Genomic DNA, 13,399 nt, shown 5'->3' with positions numbered 1-13,399 from the left:
CCCTCGGCCCGGGCCCGCCGCTCCAACGCTCCAGGAGCTTGAACGAGACGCTGCGATACAGCGGGGTCCGGGGCGCCCCGTCCGCCATGGTGGCGGCACTCACTCTGGGGGGGCTGGCCTCGGGGAACCGCGGCCAACCCCCCCTACGCTTCCGCCCCGAAGGATCGCAGCGACCGGGGTCCCGAAGGCCTGGGTCCTACAGCCGTAGTGCGGGGCGACGGGGGGGTGGCTGCGGGAGAGGGCGCAAAGACTACAGCAGAGCTTAATCTGCCGCGGCTCAAGTTTCTGCGGACGCGGGCAGCTCCGGCTCCATCCCGCGCGGTCCCTCCCGCCTCAGCGCGGATTCCCAGGCCTGGTTCCCGCACCAGCTGGTGCGACCCGGAGCATAGCGCGCGGCCTGGCCCGGTCCGGATCCCTTCCTCGGCTCTGCGCCCGCCAGCCGGCCCGCCTGCACTCGCGCTCCCGCTCCAGCTCCCGTTCCCTCCCTCTTGGCTGCTCGCTCCTCGCTCCCTTTTGTTGCAAATAAACTTTGTGGCAGAGGAAAGGGGGCGGGGGGCGGGGCCTCGAGCCCAAAAGAGGGGGTGGGCTCCCCGCGCGCACAAGGCTGGGAATCGCTAGTAGGAGGGAGGGAACCAGGGAGGAGCCGAAGGAGAAACAAGACTGCCTGAGCACATGCAGACCCATGCGACCCTTAGGGCCCGAGCTGTCCCCCAAGGACTTGCTTCGACACACACGAGCTCTGAGTGTGGTCAGCTCCGCGGACATACAGCCAGGGCGGCGCACACACTGCGATTCAGCTCCTTTCGCGCGGAAACATGGGGACCAACATGGCAACCTCGGACCCACAAACTCACTCGTACACACCGACACTCAGGTACACGGCTCTCCCAGCCAGGAAAGGGGAAGGGCTCGCCGCCAGGGGGAGCACTGGGCGCCGCAGGCGGACTCGGGCTCTGGCCCGTCCTTGTCCCGCCCCTTCACCCGCCCATGCCACGCCCTTTATTCGGCCCTCGGAGGCGAATCCCGTTGTAACTGCTGCCAGGTCCAGCCCCTCGCAGCCCCAAACGCCCCGCCCTCTCCTACCTCTGTGGCCTGTCCAGCTCTGACCGTCTGCCAAAACTGTCCACGCCGCTCCTAAAGTCCCACCCTTTATGGCAGCGCTCCCGCCCGCTCTCTTGTTTCCAGCTGCCCGCCCAGCGCCGCGTCCCCTCCTTACCCAGTTCTTTGGAGTAAGTGGCTCTTGCACCCTCTACCGGCCAGAGTTGCCCCTCTCTCTCTTCGGAACCCCGGACTGATAAAATAGCACTCACCACCAAAAAAACGGAGGATTGGAAAGACTTCACTTCTTTTACTTCCTTTCAGTTCGCTAGTTCCTGCAGGAGCCGTTTTAAAACTAAGTCCTTCTTAAAGCACACTGCCCTTCCTTTGGCCTCATATACAAAAGGAGCTTCGACAGGAACGCCCTTGACTTGCCAATGCCAAACCTCCACTCCTACCTGCGGTTGCTCCACCCTCATGACAGGGAAGGTGTGGGTCATTTCTGCTTCTAGCTGATCCAGCCCTTGATTTCCCCTCCCACCTCTGCTCCCGGGTCGGGCAAGTCTCGCATTGTACCGGATACTGGGGCCTTCCCCTCTCCCATCTGCCTCTGCTAGGTCCCGTTCATTCTTCTGGGCCCCGCTTTGTGCGGGACAGCTCCTCTACATCTGAGTGAACGAATGGGAATTTATGGAGTGCCTTCTGTGTATGGGTAATATTATTTCATTTATTTTATTTAGCCTTCGAACCACCCTTGGTAGTCGATATTATCGCCCTTTCTACAGGTCATGAAGGAGAAGTAACTTTGACCAGTGTCAAAGTCAGGAAATGGCAGCTCTTGCTAAGACTCAAATTTGGATTTTAGGTGCTTCAAACACCATGCTCTTCCAGACAGCCTTCCCTAGTCCCAGATTCCTGATGAAGAAAGGAGTTCTTTCTCCTTTGAGCCCGCAGCAATCTCCTCCTCCTTGGGCCTGCGCTCACCCTCCCCAGGAACAGAAGATCCTTTTGGTCTCCTCAGCCCCAGGCCTGTGGCTGGGCCTAAGATAGGAGGTCCTGGGAGCAGGAGGCCCTTGTCCAGATGAAAGGGCAGAATGGTAGACACTCAGGGATTGCCTGACTGCCCGGAGAGAGGTAGGGCTCAGCCAGCACCCTGGGCCCTGCTTGCTGCTTCCCTTGGGTTGTGGGAAATTGCTGTAGGGAGAAAGCTCTTCCTTTTTGAGTTGAAACCAACCTCCTGTAAGTTCCAGCTTGGTTTCAGCTCTGCCTCAAAGGGACCAGAACATTTCTCCCTCTTCACTGGGAAATCAGTGAAAAGGAAGAGAGTCCTGCCTGGCCTAGTGCCTTTCTGTCCTTGTCTTGCTGTGTGACCTTGGGTAAATCTCTGTACTTCCCTGGGCCTCAGCTGTCTCATCTGAAAAGTGAGGAGTGGGTTTAGGGCTTCCCCAAAGGTGCCTCTCTTTGACCCTATTTGAAGTCAGACTCTTTTCTAGAGTTTTATTTCTATTCTTTTGGGGCAGTTTTAGTATGGTTGGGGGGCAGGGACCCTCATCCCAGGAGTCACTGCTTTCCTCTGATAATGATGCCCCTTCGTTTGTAATTTGTACTTTCCCAAACTCTTTCATACCCTGTCATATTCTGTGTCCACATCACTTCTGGGATAGAAGTTCTTTTTCCCATATCACAGATGGGCAAACTGATGGAGAGGAGTGGAGACTCAGGACACAGGTTCCCAGCATCCTACAGCTTGGCCATGCATGAGGTGAGCTGGCTTGGGGCTTTGGATCAGGGGTCCCCATGGTGGAGAGGGAGAGTCTTTAAGGATTTAGGCTGGGCCTCCCCCCAAAGGGAAGCTCACACAGTCAGAAGGTGCCTTGGCTGCTTACAGCACCTCATGAATACCCCCACCCCCAGCCCCTTCTGATTTATGATAAGACAAAGTCATCTGCCTGGCACAGAGGGACCTGGGTGTTTTTAGCCCTCAAAAGACTCATCTAGGAGGGGGCTGGGAGTGCTGGGCACCAGGGTGGAGAGAAGAACATGGTGGTGGGAGTCTAGAGCCGGGCCTAATGCAGGCACCTTCACAGATATGCTGGGTGACCCTAGCAGGTAACTCTCACCCTTTGGGTCTCAGGCTCCTCACCCGTGAAAGAGGAATGAAAACAACTTATCTATCCAGCGAGTCCTGGCAACTCAGCGAGATCAAGGCTGTAGAATCCCTTGGAGAAGTCAAGATGGGAAGGTTGTGACGGTCACAGTCATGGCCAGTGATGGGCCTTGAGTACTTAAGAGGAAGAAAGATGAGGAGCGAGAGTACCCCAAGAAAAAATGAGCTCCAGGAAGGAAATCTGGCTCCTGACTCCATTCCTGGCTCCTGACTCCATTCCTGGCTCCTATTAGAAAATGACCTGAGATTGTCCCGTCCCTTTCCTGTACAATTAGACCTCAAGCACACAGAATTGGATTATTTATAATCTTTTGTGCATGACACATTCTCACCAGTTATTTGACTCCCGCCAAACAACAAACCAACTAAGACCTTTACAATGTCCTACATCTCATTATATAGTCCCCCCACCACTCCTGCTGCCCCACCACCCAAGATAACCATCACCTCCGGTGTTCAGCATTCTCTTGCTTTTCTTTTTATACAGTTCTATTGCAACTGCATATTTCTTTAAAGTATATGTTTTCATTTTAATTGTTTTTAAGTTTACGAAAAGCACATCTTGCTGTATATATTTTTTTGAAATCTCTTTTTACTTAATATTATACTGCTAAGATTTATCCATATGGTTGCATATCATCAGTATGGTGCATTCCGGCTGTGTGAAATATTCCATTGTGTGGATATAGCATAGTGTATTCATCCACTCTCTTGTGGATGAGCATTTGAATGTTTCCAGGTGTTTGCTCTTGTGAACAGTGCTGCTCTGAGCATTTTGTACACTCCAGGTGCACATGCACAGAAGTGTTCGTGGCAACGGGCCATGCGACTACTTAACATGAACATGAGGAGGCATTGTTAAGATAGAATTGAATATCTCTTCTATGTTTTTTTCTTATCCGTGTTTTATTTTCTGTAAAGTGCCTGTTTGTGCTGCTTGCCCATTCTTCTATTGGGTTATAATACTTTTTTGTACTTTATGAAAATTCTGCCCTAAACTTTCCATGCTCAGTACCCCTGGTGGCTTAGGGAGGGCTTATAATATTACCATTATTTTATAGGTAAGGAAACAGAGGCTCAGAGAAATGATGGAGCTTGTTCAAAGCTACAGTGTCAGTAACAGACCTGCACAAAGTTAATGCCTTCTGAGGCCATTGGGCTCAGCTAAGAAACCTCTGTCCCTCAAGCAGGATCAGGGCCCCCATGGTCTCCAGCATCTCTTGACTATTTCATGAACTTATTGTCTCCCTAGGAGACCTTCTTTGCCCCTGGCCCTCTTTATGTTTTTCTGAACTCTCCTCCCCAACTGTAATGATCCAGATCTGTAAGTGTTTATTTCATTATTGCCATTTTCCTCCATCAGACTGGGAGTTCCCTGAGGGCAGGGACCCACTGCCTAGCATGATGCCTAACATACAGTAGGTTGTTTACTGGAGGAACTGTCTGTTTCCTTGTCTGCACCCTAGCCCCCTGGATTCCCTTTGAGATTAGGGTCTGGGTCTGTATGCCTATCATCATCTCCGAAGAGCACAGAGAATGTTTGTTGAACAAATGAATGAAGGAGAGAGGAGGCAGCCTCATCCATTTCTAGGACAGATCCAAAGCCCCTGGGCTTTTCTTGCTTTGAATGGAAGTCTCCCCAAATACAAACCCTGGTTCCTGCCTCTCTGGCTCCCATATCCTTGACTCTGCCCTGCTGGCTTCCTGTCCTCAACTGCCAATAGCCAACACTCACAGATCTCCTGTCCTGAAAGTACCTTCTTTGAGCCTGGCCTTCCTCAGAGCCTTCCTCTCTTAACTTCTCCACCCATTACCTTCACTTCCTCTCCTCCATCCCCTTCCACTCTCCCTTCCTCCCTCGCCCAACTCTACTGCCCTATTATATCACCATCATTCAGAGACCTCCATGCTTTGAACTCTACCTCTCTGGTTCCTCCTCCTCCCCAGTCCCCTGATGTTGGAGTTCCAGGATTCTATCCAGACCCCCCTTCTTCTCATTCTCTCCCTCAGGAGGCCCATCTACCCCTCAGATTCAAGCTCAAAGTGGAGTGACCACTCCTCAGGCTTTGCACCTTTTCCAAGAAGCCTTTCTGGTTGTCTCCAGACCCTGTTGACTCTTAGCTCCCACCCAGGTGGAGTCCCCTACCCCAGTACAGGACACCGCCTGGGCTCCACCTAGGTCCACCATCTCAGTATTCGTTTTGGCTGTGGGTAACAGGCCCCCAAAACTGGTGGCTTAAAAAAGATAGACCCTTACTTATCTCTCATGCAAAAGTCCATATTTAACTAGCCCCAGGCTGGAATTGCCAGAGATCCAAGCTGCTTCCAGCTTTCTGTTCCACCAGCCACAGAAGGCACTCTTGTCTTCCTGATCCGAGATGGTGCTCTAGCAGTCACATTCATATTGTAAGTGACAAGAAGGGAGGGGAGACAAAGAACAGATACCGCCTGTTTCTTAAAGATATTTCTCTTACCATATTAAACTGTCTCAGGGTACTTTGCTTATATCCCATTGGCCAGGAATAAGTTACCTGGCCATACCTAGCTGCAAGAGAGGCTGGGAAATGGAGTTTTCATCTTGGGAAGCCATATGTCCGGCTAAAAGAGAATTGATATTGTGGTTGCCACTTAGCTGTCTCTGTTACAACTTCCTAGGGGTCCCCAGTTCCTGGGACCGGCTGGGGCAGGTGGGCACTTGGAAGGCAGATGAAGAAAGGGAAGGGAAGGGAGGGAGGGAGGGAGGCAGGGGGATCTACTATTTGGGTTAGAGAAAGGCTGTGTGGCCTTGGAAAGTCAGTTTCTACATCTGGGCCTCGGTTCCCCCTTCTATAACAGGAAGTATTATAAAGATTAAGTGAGAAGATGTGTGTAGAGCATATTGCATGATGCCTGGAAATTGCAGAGCCCAGCAAGTGGTCACTGCTGTCATTGTTGCAGGTCCCCAGTGCTTCCTGGATTGGCAGCTAACCATTATTCTCTAGCCCTGCCAACTCTCCAGCCTCATCTCAGGCCACAACCCTTATCCTTCCTCCAGTAGCTTCCATGCCTTTGCCTGTGCTGATCTTGGTACCAAGAACACTCTTATCTTCTTTCCTTCAGTCTAGTTACATCTATCCTTCAAGACCCACCCTGCACTGCTCTATCCCATGGGAAATCTCCAACCCATAGAATAATCACCTTAGACCCCTTCGAGCCCTCATGGTTCCTCTGCTCCTCACCATACTCCACATCTACAGCCTGGCCTGTGTTCTCTCTGTTCTCACTCCAGCAAGTAGACATCCCCGGGGTAAGCCCTCAACCCTCGCCCCATCACTGAGTATGCTCTGGTTAAAATGAGGAGGGAGAAGGGGGATGAAGAGGAGGAAAGAGACAAAAGGAGAGAGAAGAAAAGGAGCAATTCAAGCCCCCCAAATGGCACTTGGAGTCCCTGGTACTGGCATGTAATAAATGATTTTTCTTTAGAGGAACAGATGGAACTCATGGATTATGGCACTTGCTCTCAAGAAAGTGTGCTGAGTTGTTGTTTTCTTCTTGAAAGACCAGCTGCCTCCCAGGTAAAAGAGAAATTGTGGCAATCCCCTGCTTAAAGTTTCTTGTTTAGAAACCTCCTATGATGATTTCTAGAGACAGACACTGTAGAAAGGTGTGTGCTAAAAAGGCAAAATCACTATAAGAGTAACATTTATTGCATGCTTACTATGTTCCAGGCATTGTTTAAGTGCTTTGCACATATTAATTAATTTAATCCTCGCAAAAACTTTACAAGATAGATTTCATTATTATTCCCATTTTACATTTAGGGAAGTTAAGGTACAAGGAGGTTAACTAACTTGCCCAGAACAACACAGCTAGTAAATGGTAGAGCCAGGATACTCACTCAGGTGGCCTTGCTCTGAAATCTGTAACCTCTATTCTGCTTTGCAAAGGGAAGCTGGAAATGGAATTTACCTGTGGCCCACAATTTTCACTCTTAGAAAAGTAACCACAAGGTCACAGTTCTCAGTAGTCTCCTGAGACCGTCATTTGGGTTTCTATAGGGGCTCAGCCTGGGCCATGGACAGAGGCCCTCCACCTTCTGCTCTCCCTCTCGCCCACTCCTCCATCACAAGCGACCAAAGAGATTGGTCTCAGGACTTGGAACAAGATGCAGTGTGGGTAATATCTGTACTGCTAGGCATGGCATGGCGCTATATAGGGAATAAGAACCATCCTCGGTCTTCTGACATTCCCAAATTTCTATCTTACTTTGGTCCACAAAATAAAAGTTCCCTCTGTCCAAATTGTCAGCCTCTCCAGCAAGGGTACTTGGAATGGATTCTCAGGGTGGGCTGGGCCTGGTTTCCCCACTCCCCAGCTGCAAGCACACCTCTGGCATTACTACCGAGTTTAGCTTCTCCAGAGTCCTTCTCTGAATGCCCCCATTGCACAACAGCTTTGGAGATTGGGCAGGCTAAAAGGAAAATATTGGATCAGTTATACAGTCCTTCCCCTCCTTGCCTCGTCCCTCTGTCCATTCCTCTTCCTTTCTAAAAAGGAAGACTCTCCTTGCCATCTTGGTTCTATCACGTACAAGGTCTGTGGTATACCAGCAGCCAAGAGCAGGCCCGATTGTTCCACAGAAGGAAAACTGAGATTTGGGAGGAGGGAATAAGGCCTGCAGGAGAAGTTAGAGGGGAGGAGGGGCGGTGGGGAGAAGAGATAAGGAAAAAGCAGACATGATGGGGACCTGCAGAGGTGCGGCTGAAAGGAGAGGTATGCAGGTGAGGAGAACTTGGGAGGGCCTTCCCTGGTATGATTCCCCTTTGCTGCGTCCTCGGGACCTTCAGTAAAGATGCCTTTCCAAGACTTTTTAAGGGTCAGGTTTGTGTTTGAGATACCTCCATATGAGATGGCCTCCAGGTAGCCTTCCAGGTACCTGCAGGCCAGAATGATGGAGCTGAGAGGGCAGGAGAGGAGCCCAGTGGGAGTAGACTGTCTTGAGACTGGTTGGCAGGCCCGTGACCATGGGACCTGCATGTTTTAGCCTCCTGGGATGGCTCTGAGTCTCCTCAAGCTGCTGATTTCTCCTTTTAGAATGAAGCAATGTTGAATGGTTATTTCCCCTAATGTAGGGGTCCTGGTGGAGGTGTCCCAGATATCAAGGACACCCTGAGCCTGCAAGAGGCACATTTGAAGAGGTGGGCAAAGGAAAAGTAAGGTCTGGGGCTCTTCCTGGCATTTAATGCTTTGGTCCCACCCAGCTCCTTTTCTTGTCACCTGCTTTCTCACACACCCAACTCCCTGAGCTTAGTTGAAACTCACTGTTGCTTTATGGCCAGGCTCAGTGCATCTCTGCCTCTTGGGTTTTGTGTGCATAGAGCCTTCCACCAGGAGCTGCCTCTGCCTTTCTGTTTTTTGGATTCTTCACCACCTCTGCTAAGAGGCACTCTCTGATTTCTTCCTCCACAGCTTGGAGCACCTGGCACACTCCTGCCATTCTGTGGAGAGTGGCCATGGGACAGCTCTTGTTTCTAGGCTTTCATACACAGGAGGCCACATGCCCTCTACCCCAGCTCTCTGCCCATCTGCCCTATAGGCAGAACTTAGCATAAGGCTGGCCCAGGCTGCACTAACTTGCTCCCCGCTTCTGTTTACAGAGCTCCTACTCAACCTTCAGCATCTGGTTTGGATGCCCCACCCTCAGAGAGCTCTTTCCTGACTCCTTGGACTGGGTCATGGGGATCCTCTGGGCACCCAGTCCCCCTAAGCCATACTTCCCTCTGTCACAACTTTGACATCATTGTCAGTATTTCCAGTAGTTGGGAGCCTGTATGGAGCAGGTCTAGGGCTGGTTCTTCTGGGTCCCCAGAACCAGACCAGGCCTAAACACAAAGTGTCAGTAAAGGTTTGCTGAATGAATGGAACATAACACTCAGAGAGCTCATATTTATCCTTCAAAAACCAGCTCAAATATCTCTCCCCAGAAGGTCTCATTTCCCCCTCCCATCTTTCCTCACTCCTTTTTCGGTGACTCCAAAGCATGCAGCATGCTCCTCAATTACAATACATGTCACACTATATTTTTGTGAGCAGCTTAACATGGCTTCCCAAATTCTCCATGGCTGACTGGGACCTTCTGGAGAGCCAGGCTCAGGCTTGTCTGTCTCTGTGCCCACAGGACCTGATCCAGTAAAAGGGCTCAATAAATATTGTTGCTGAGATTTTGAGGTCTATGAGGGACCTCATTCCATGCCCAGCTGAGCTAAGCTCTAATTCTCTGCATGGTTTGAGTTGATGGGGCTTCTGGTACATCGGCCACAGTGGCAAACACTATGGCTCTCCAGGCCCCACGTGTCCTGCTTTGGTGGAATCAGTGACCCTGCCGCTGCCATTTGACTGTGAGTTTCTGTAGCAGCTCATGTGGCCGCTGGCGGAACTTCTTCTGGGTGAAGTAGAAGAGGATGGGATCCAGCACACTATTGGCACTGGCGAAGGGCCGTGTGCCTTTGTAGGCGGCTGCAAAGGTCTCTAACACGGGGCAGGGGACACCGGGTGTAGAGCGCACTGCCAGGTAAGCTGTCTTGGTGATATGGAAAGGTAAGAAGCTGATGGCAAAGGCAGCTGCCACCACCACCGCCATGTGGGCTGCCTTGCTACGCCGCTCCTGGGCCACAGGTCCTGCTGGGCCATCCTGGCGGCACAGACGGCGGGCCAGACGGCAGTAACAGGCCAGCAGGGCAGCAAAGGGCAGCAGGAAGCCGATGACCGTGAGGGCCATGCCATAGGGCAAGTAGCGGGTGGCCAGGGCGGGTGGGCTTAGGTCGTAGCAGACGGTACGGTTACGCTGGATGCCTGTGGCAGCAAAGAAGGCTGTGGGTAGGCATTGGGTTGTCACAGCCAGCCACACAGCCCCACACACTAGCCAGGCAGCCCGGCGACCCCCACGCTTGTGCCAGGGGGCCAGAGGGTGGCAGATGCCCAGGTAGCGCTGGAAGCTGATGCAGGTGAGGAAAAGGATGCTGCCGTGTAGGTTGGCATAGAAGAGGAAGCGGATCAGGCGGCAGGTGAGGTCGCCAAAGGGCCAGTGGTCACCTTGGGCATAGTTGTAGATGAGCAGGGGCAGGGAGCAGGCATACAGCAGGTCAGCCAGGGCTAGGTTCAGGGTGTACACGGCTGTGCGGGTCAGGGCCCGGCGAGATGTGCAAATCTGGGCAATGACACAGGCATTCAGTGGTAGGCCGGCCACCAGAACCACTGAGTACACAGGTGGCAGTAGCAGTTGCTTGAAGTTTTCTCGGTAGACACAGGTGGTGGGTGGTGAGCCCAGAGATTGGTTTGTGTCAATGTACCACTCCATGGCTGCCTGACCAGGCTTCCTACATCTGGAGAGGCTGGGGAAGCAACACACAACCTGTCAGTGACCACACTCACTAACCACCCAGTAGGCCCCTGCCCCTCTAGATCTCCCCACCTAAGCTATCTCTGATACTCATCATGTCATGGAAGACCCACATAGCTCTCACTTCAAGGAAACCTGGACTACAATAAAGATCGAGCTTGGAAGAAATGCAATTTACTTTTTTTTTTATAATATTCATGTTCTACCAGTCTTCCTGGTGAACTTCTTTTCATTCTTCAAAATCTTAGTCACATTTCTCTTCTGTAAACGGAGATTGATGGACTTTGGTTTGAACCCCAACTCTGCTACTTAGTAGTTATGCGAGCTTGGGCTAGTGGCATACCTTTTCTGAGTCTCAGTTTTCCCATCTGAAAAATGCGGGAATAATGCACCCACTTCTCAGGACGTCATGACGTTAGAGGCACTATATCATGCTACGCAGGGCTTCCCTGGGCTCCCTGGTGTTTGAAGATTGTAGTCATGGCTGGCCAGTCTGTCTGTCTCTCCCCCACAGACCAGGAACCTCTTGAGAAGGGCTAGGTCTAGTGCTTCTTTGTGTCTAGAGCCCAGCCCAGGGTCCCAGGGTAGAGAGGGCCCAGTAACTCAATTAAACAACATGAACAAAATGTCCACACACCATGAGCTCACCAAGGACAGCGCCCACCTCCTCCGCCTGGACTCCACCTTTCAAAATCATGTTTCTTCTTTCGCTTGCGGTTTTCTTATCTGTAAATTGAGGGAAGCCGGTGATTCAGAAGTTCCCTAAGCCTTCTTCTAGTTGACTTGAGGCTACAACTGGTCTAGCAGAGCCACTGAAGTCACAGCGCTCCCTGGTGGCTAGAGTGAAAACAGCTTCCCTGAAGGCAAATCACAGAGGAAGGTCAACAGCTTACTTTATAGGGAGGGAAATCCAGACAGTGAGGGGTGATGACTGCTCAATCTTAGTGAGTTAGAGGCAGAGCCAGAGCATGAGCCCAACTGCATGACTCAGAGGAAACTTAATGTAGCCCATGGCCATGGAACGTAGAGGTTACAAGCCCAGCTTCAGAGAACCAGGTAGGCCTGGTTCAAATCCTTGCTCTCCTTCTTCCATGCTGTTCAACCCAGGACATGTCACTTGCCTTTTCTGGGCCTGTGTTCTCATCAGTAAAATGTATCAGGCTGGGTTTTGTGGGGAGCCAGTAGCACAAATGCCTTAAAGGGTCCCCTGATGTTGTAAGTCTGACTTCTTGATGCCCACCTCCCACCTAGCATTTCCACATTTACTGTTATCTAGGGAGAATTCACATTTAAATCCAGTAGGCCAGTAAGACAAAGCCATCAATATAGTGAGTCAAATCCTTCCCCTCCCTATTTTAGAGGTGGGAGAAACTAAGGCCCAGAAAAAATATGCACTCAGAAGGTGATAGAAGGTTGAAGCCGAGTGTATGGGCTCTGGTCCAGAAGTCCAGGTTCAAATCCTCTGCCATATGTGAGCTATGTGGCCTTAGGCTCATCACTGAACCTCTGTGCCTCTGTTTTCCCATCCATAATATGGGATAATTTAGCACTTGCTTCATAGGGCTGTTGTGAGGATCAGTCAGTGCCTGACAAAGGGCAAGTGTTAGCTGCTTTTAATGTGAATGTACCAGCTAAGTAAAGTTATGAGATTTGTAAAAGTTATATTAAAGGAAACATAACTCCCCACACCAATATTTTCCAACTTAAAATTTGATTTGGATGAAGATATTTTACCCAGATTCTGGGCAACTGCAAAATGATGATGTTTGGATTCTCTGTGTTCCACACCTTATATCCCCTTTAGTTACCAAAGATTCTTTGTGGGGCTTCAGCCCATGAGTTCGGAGTGCTGGGTGCTCAGCTGACTAGTTAGGCACAAGGGGGAAGCCAAGGAGGAAGCACAGCAGTCCCGCCTTTGTAATAAGGAAGCCAAGATTAGTACAGGCAAGAGAAAGTTCATTCATTCATGTCTTCATTCATTTCTTCGGGCCATTCTTTCATTCATAAACTCATTCTCTGGTTTTCACACGCCAGGCATTTAATTAATATTTATTTCTTGATGGATGCATGAGGGCACAGTATATAGATATAGATGTAGGTAGATAGATACAGATACAGAAATACATATATACATATACCTATACCTATACATATATATCTGCTTGTCTGAGGGGGTAGACCAGTGCAAGCCAGAGGATGGAAGAGACTTTTCAAAGGAGGATGAAGGTTGGAGCAAGACCCTAATGGTTGAGGAGAGTTTCTGTGGGTAGACTGGGGTGTGAAGCCCCCTAGGGTGTCCCCAGGTGAGGAGGAAGGTGGAGCAAGCAGGGCCTAAGAGGAGAGCAGTCTGCTGGGGCAGAGGGTCATGGTGAGGAGGAGGAAACTGGTGGAAGGAACTGTGCTGTGCCCCTGAACCCTCCTTTGGGAGGCCTGCTGCCCTCAGACACCACCCCAGAGACAGCGCTCCACCTTAGATGACTGGAGACTCCAGTCGTTTTCTGCCCCCGACTCCCTGGTGAGATGGGTACACTTAGAAGGAAGCAGAGCTCCACGAGGGGATCCAGGGCAAACCTTCAGGTCTGCTCCAGGAAAGGCAGGCCTGGCTGTCACCCTGAGAACATCCATTCTGCCTTCTGAAGACTTAGGAGTTACTCTTCCAGGTCTTGGCAGGAGTGGGTTCTGAGGAAGGGCTTGCTTGGCCCCTGCCACTGGGCAGCAGATGACATTAGCTCCCTCTAGCTCTCACAATCTGTCATCTACTCTTGGGCCCCGAGCCCTGGACCAGTTCAGACTCCAGCCTCTTCCTGGGCTACAGC

The 13,399-nt window shown here is 51.1% G+C and overlaps 2 protein-coding genes and 1 long non-coding RNA gene across 5 annotated transcripts in view; 1 reads left to right on the top strand and 2 right to left on the bottom strand.

The window, feature by feature from the left end:
• ARHGEF17 (Rho guanine nucleotide exchange factor 17) overlaps positions 1-482 on the bottom strand; it is a 56,423-nt gene extending 55,941 nt beyond the window's left edge. Inside the window, 1 exon segment of the mRNA XM_025042535.1 lies at positions 2-482. Coding sequence (XP_024898303.1) covers positions 2-88 — 87 coding nt within the window. The 5' untranslated portion in view covers positions 89-482.
• A 45-nt stretch (positions 483-527) lies between these two features.
• On the top strand, positions 528-4,090 carry LOC112474570. Of its 2 annotated transcripts, none has more exons than XR_003044409.1 (3): positions 528-2,172; positions 2,726-2,800; positions 3,173-4,090. It is a non-coding gene; the product is annotated as an uncharacterized LOC112474570 (long non-coding RNA). The 2 variants fall into 2 exon arrangements; XR_003044408.1 differs by having other exon boundaries at positions 2,703-2,800.
• Positions 4,091-6,869: 2,779 nt separating this feature from the next.
• P2RY6 (pyrimidinergic receptor P2Y6) overlaps positions 6,870-13,399 on the bottom strand; it is a 39,931-nt gene continuing 33,401 nt past the window's right edge. The window contains exons 2-3 of one of the 2 annotated variants that reach the window (XM_006926594.3): positions 11,221-11,309; positions 6,870-10,575 (exon numbers count right to left, since the gene is read on the bottom strand). In XM_006926594.3, the coding sequence (XP_006926656.1) occupies positions 9,555-10,541 (987 nt within the window). In that variant the 5' untranslated portion in view covers positions 10,542-10,575; positions 11,221-11,309 and the 3' untranslated portion in view covers positions 6,870-9,554. The remainder of the gene's footprint in view (positions 10,576-11,220; positions 11,310-13,399) is intronic. The other variant, XM_006926595.3, reaches the window with a different exon arrangement.

Source organism: Pteropus alecto, unplaced genomic scaffold (assembly GCF_000325575.1).
Source record: "Pteropus alecto unplaced genomic scaffold, ASM32557v1 scaffold7, whole genome shotgun sequence".
Classification (NCBI taxonomy): Eukaryota; Metazoa; Chordata; class Mammalia; order Chiroptera; family Pteropodidae; genus Pteropus; species Pteropus alecto.
This window is presented reverse-complemented; position numbering and strand designations above follow the sequence as displayed.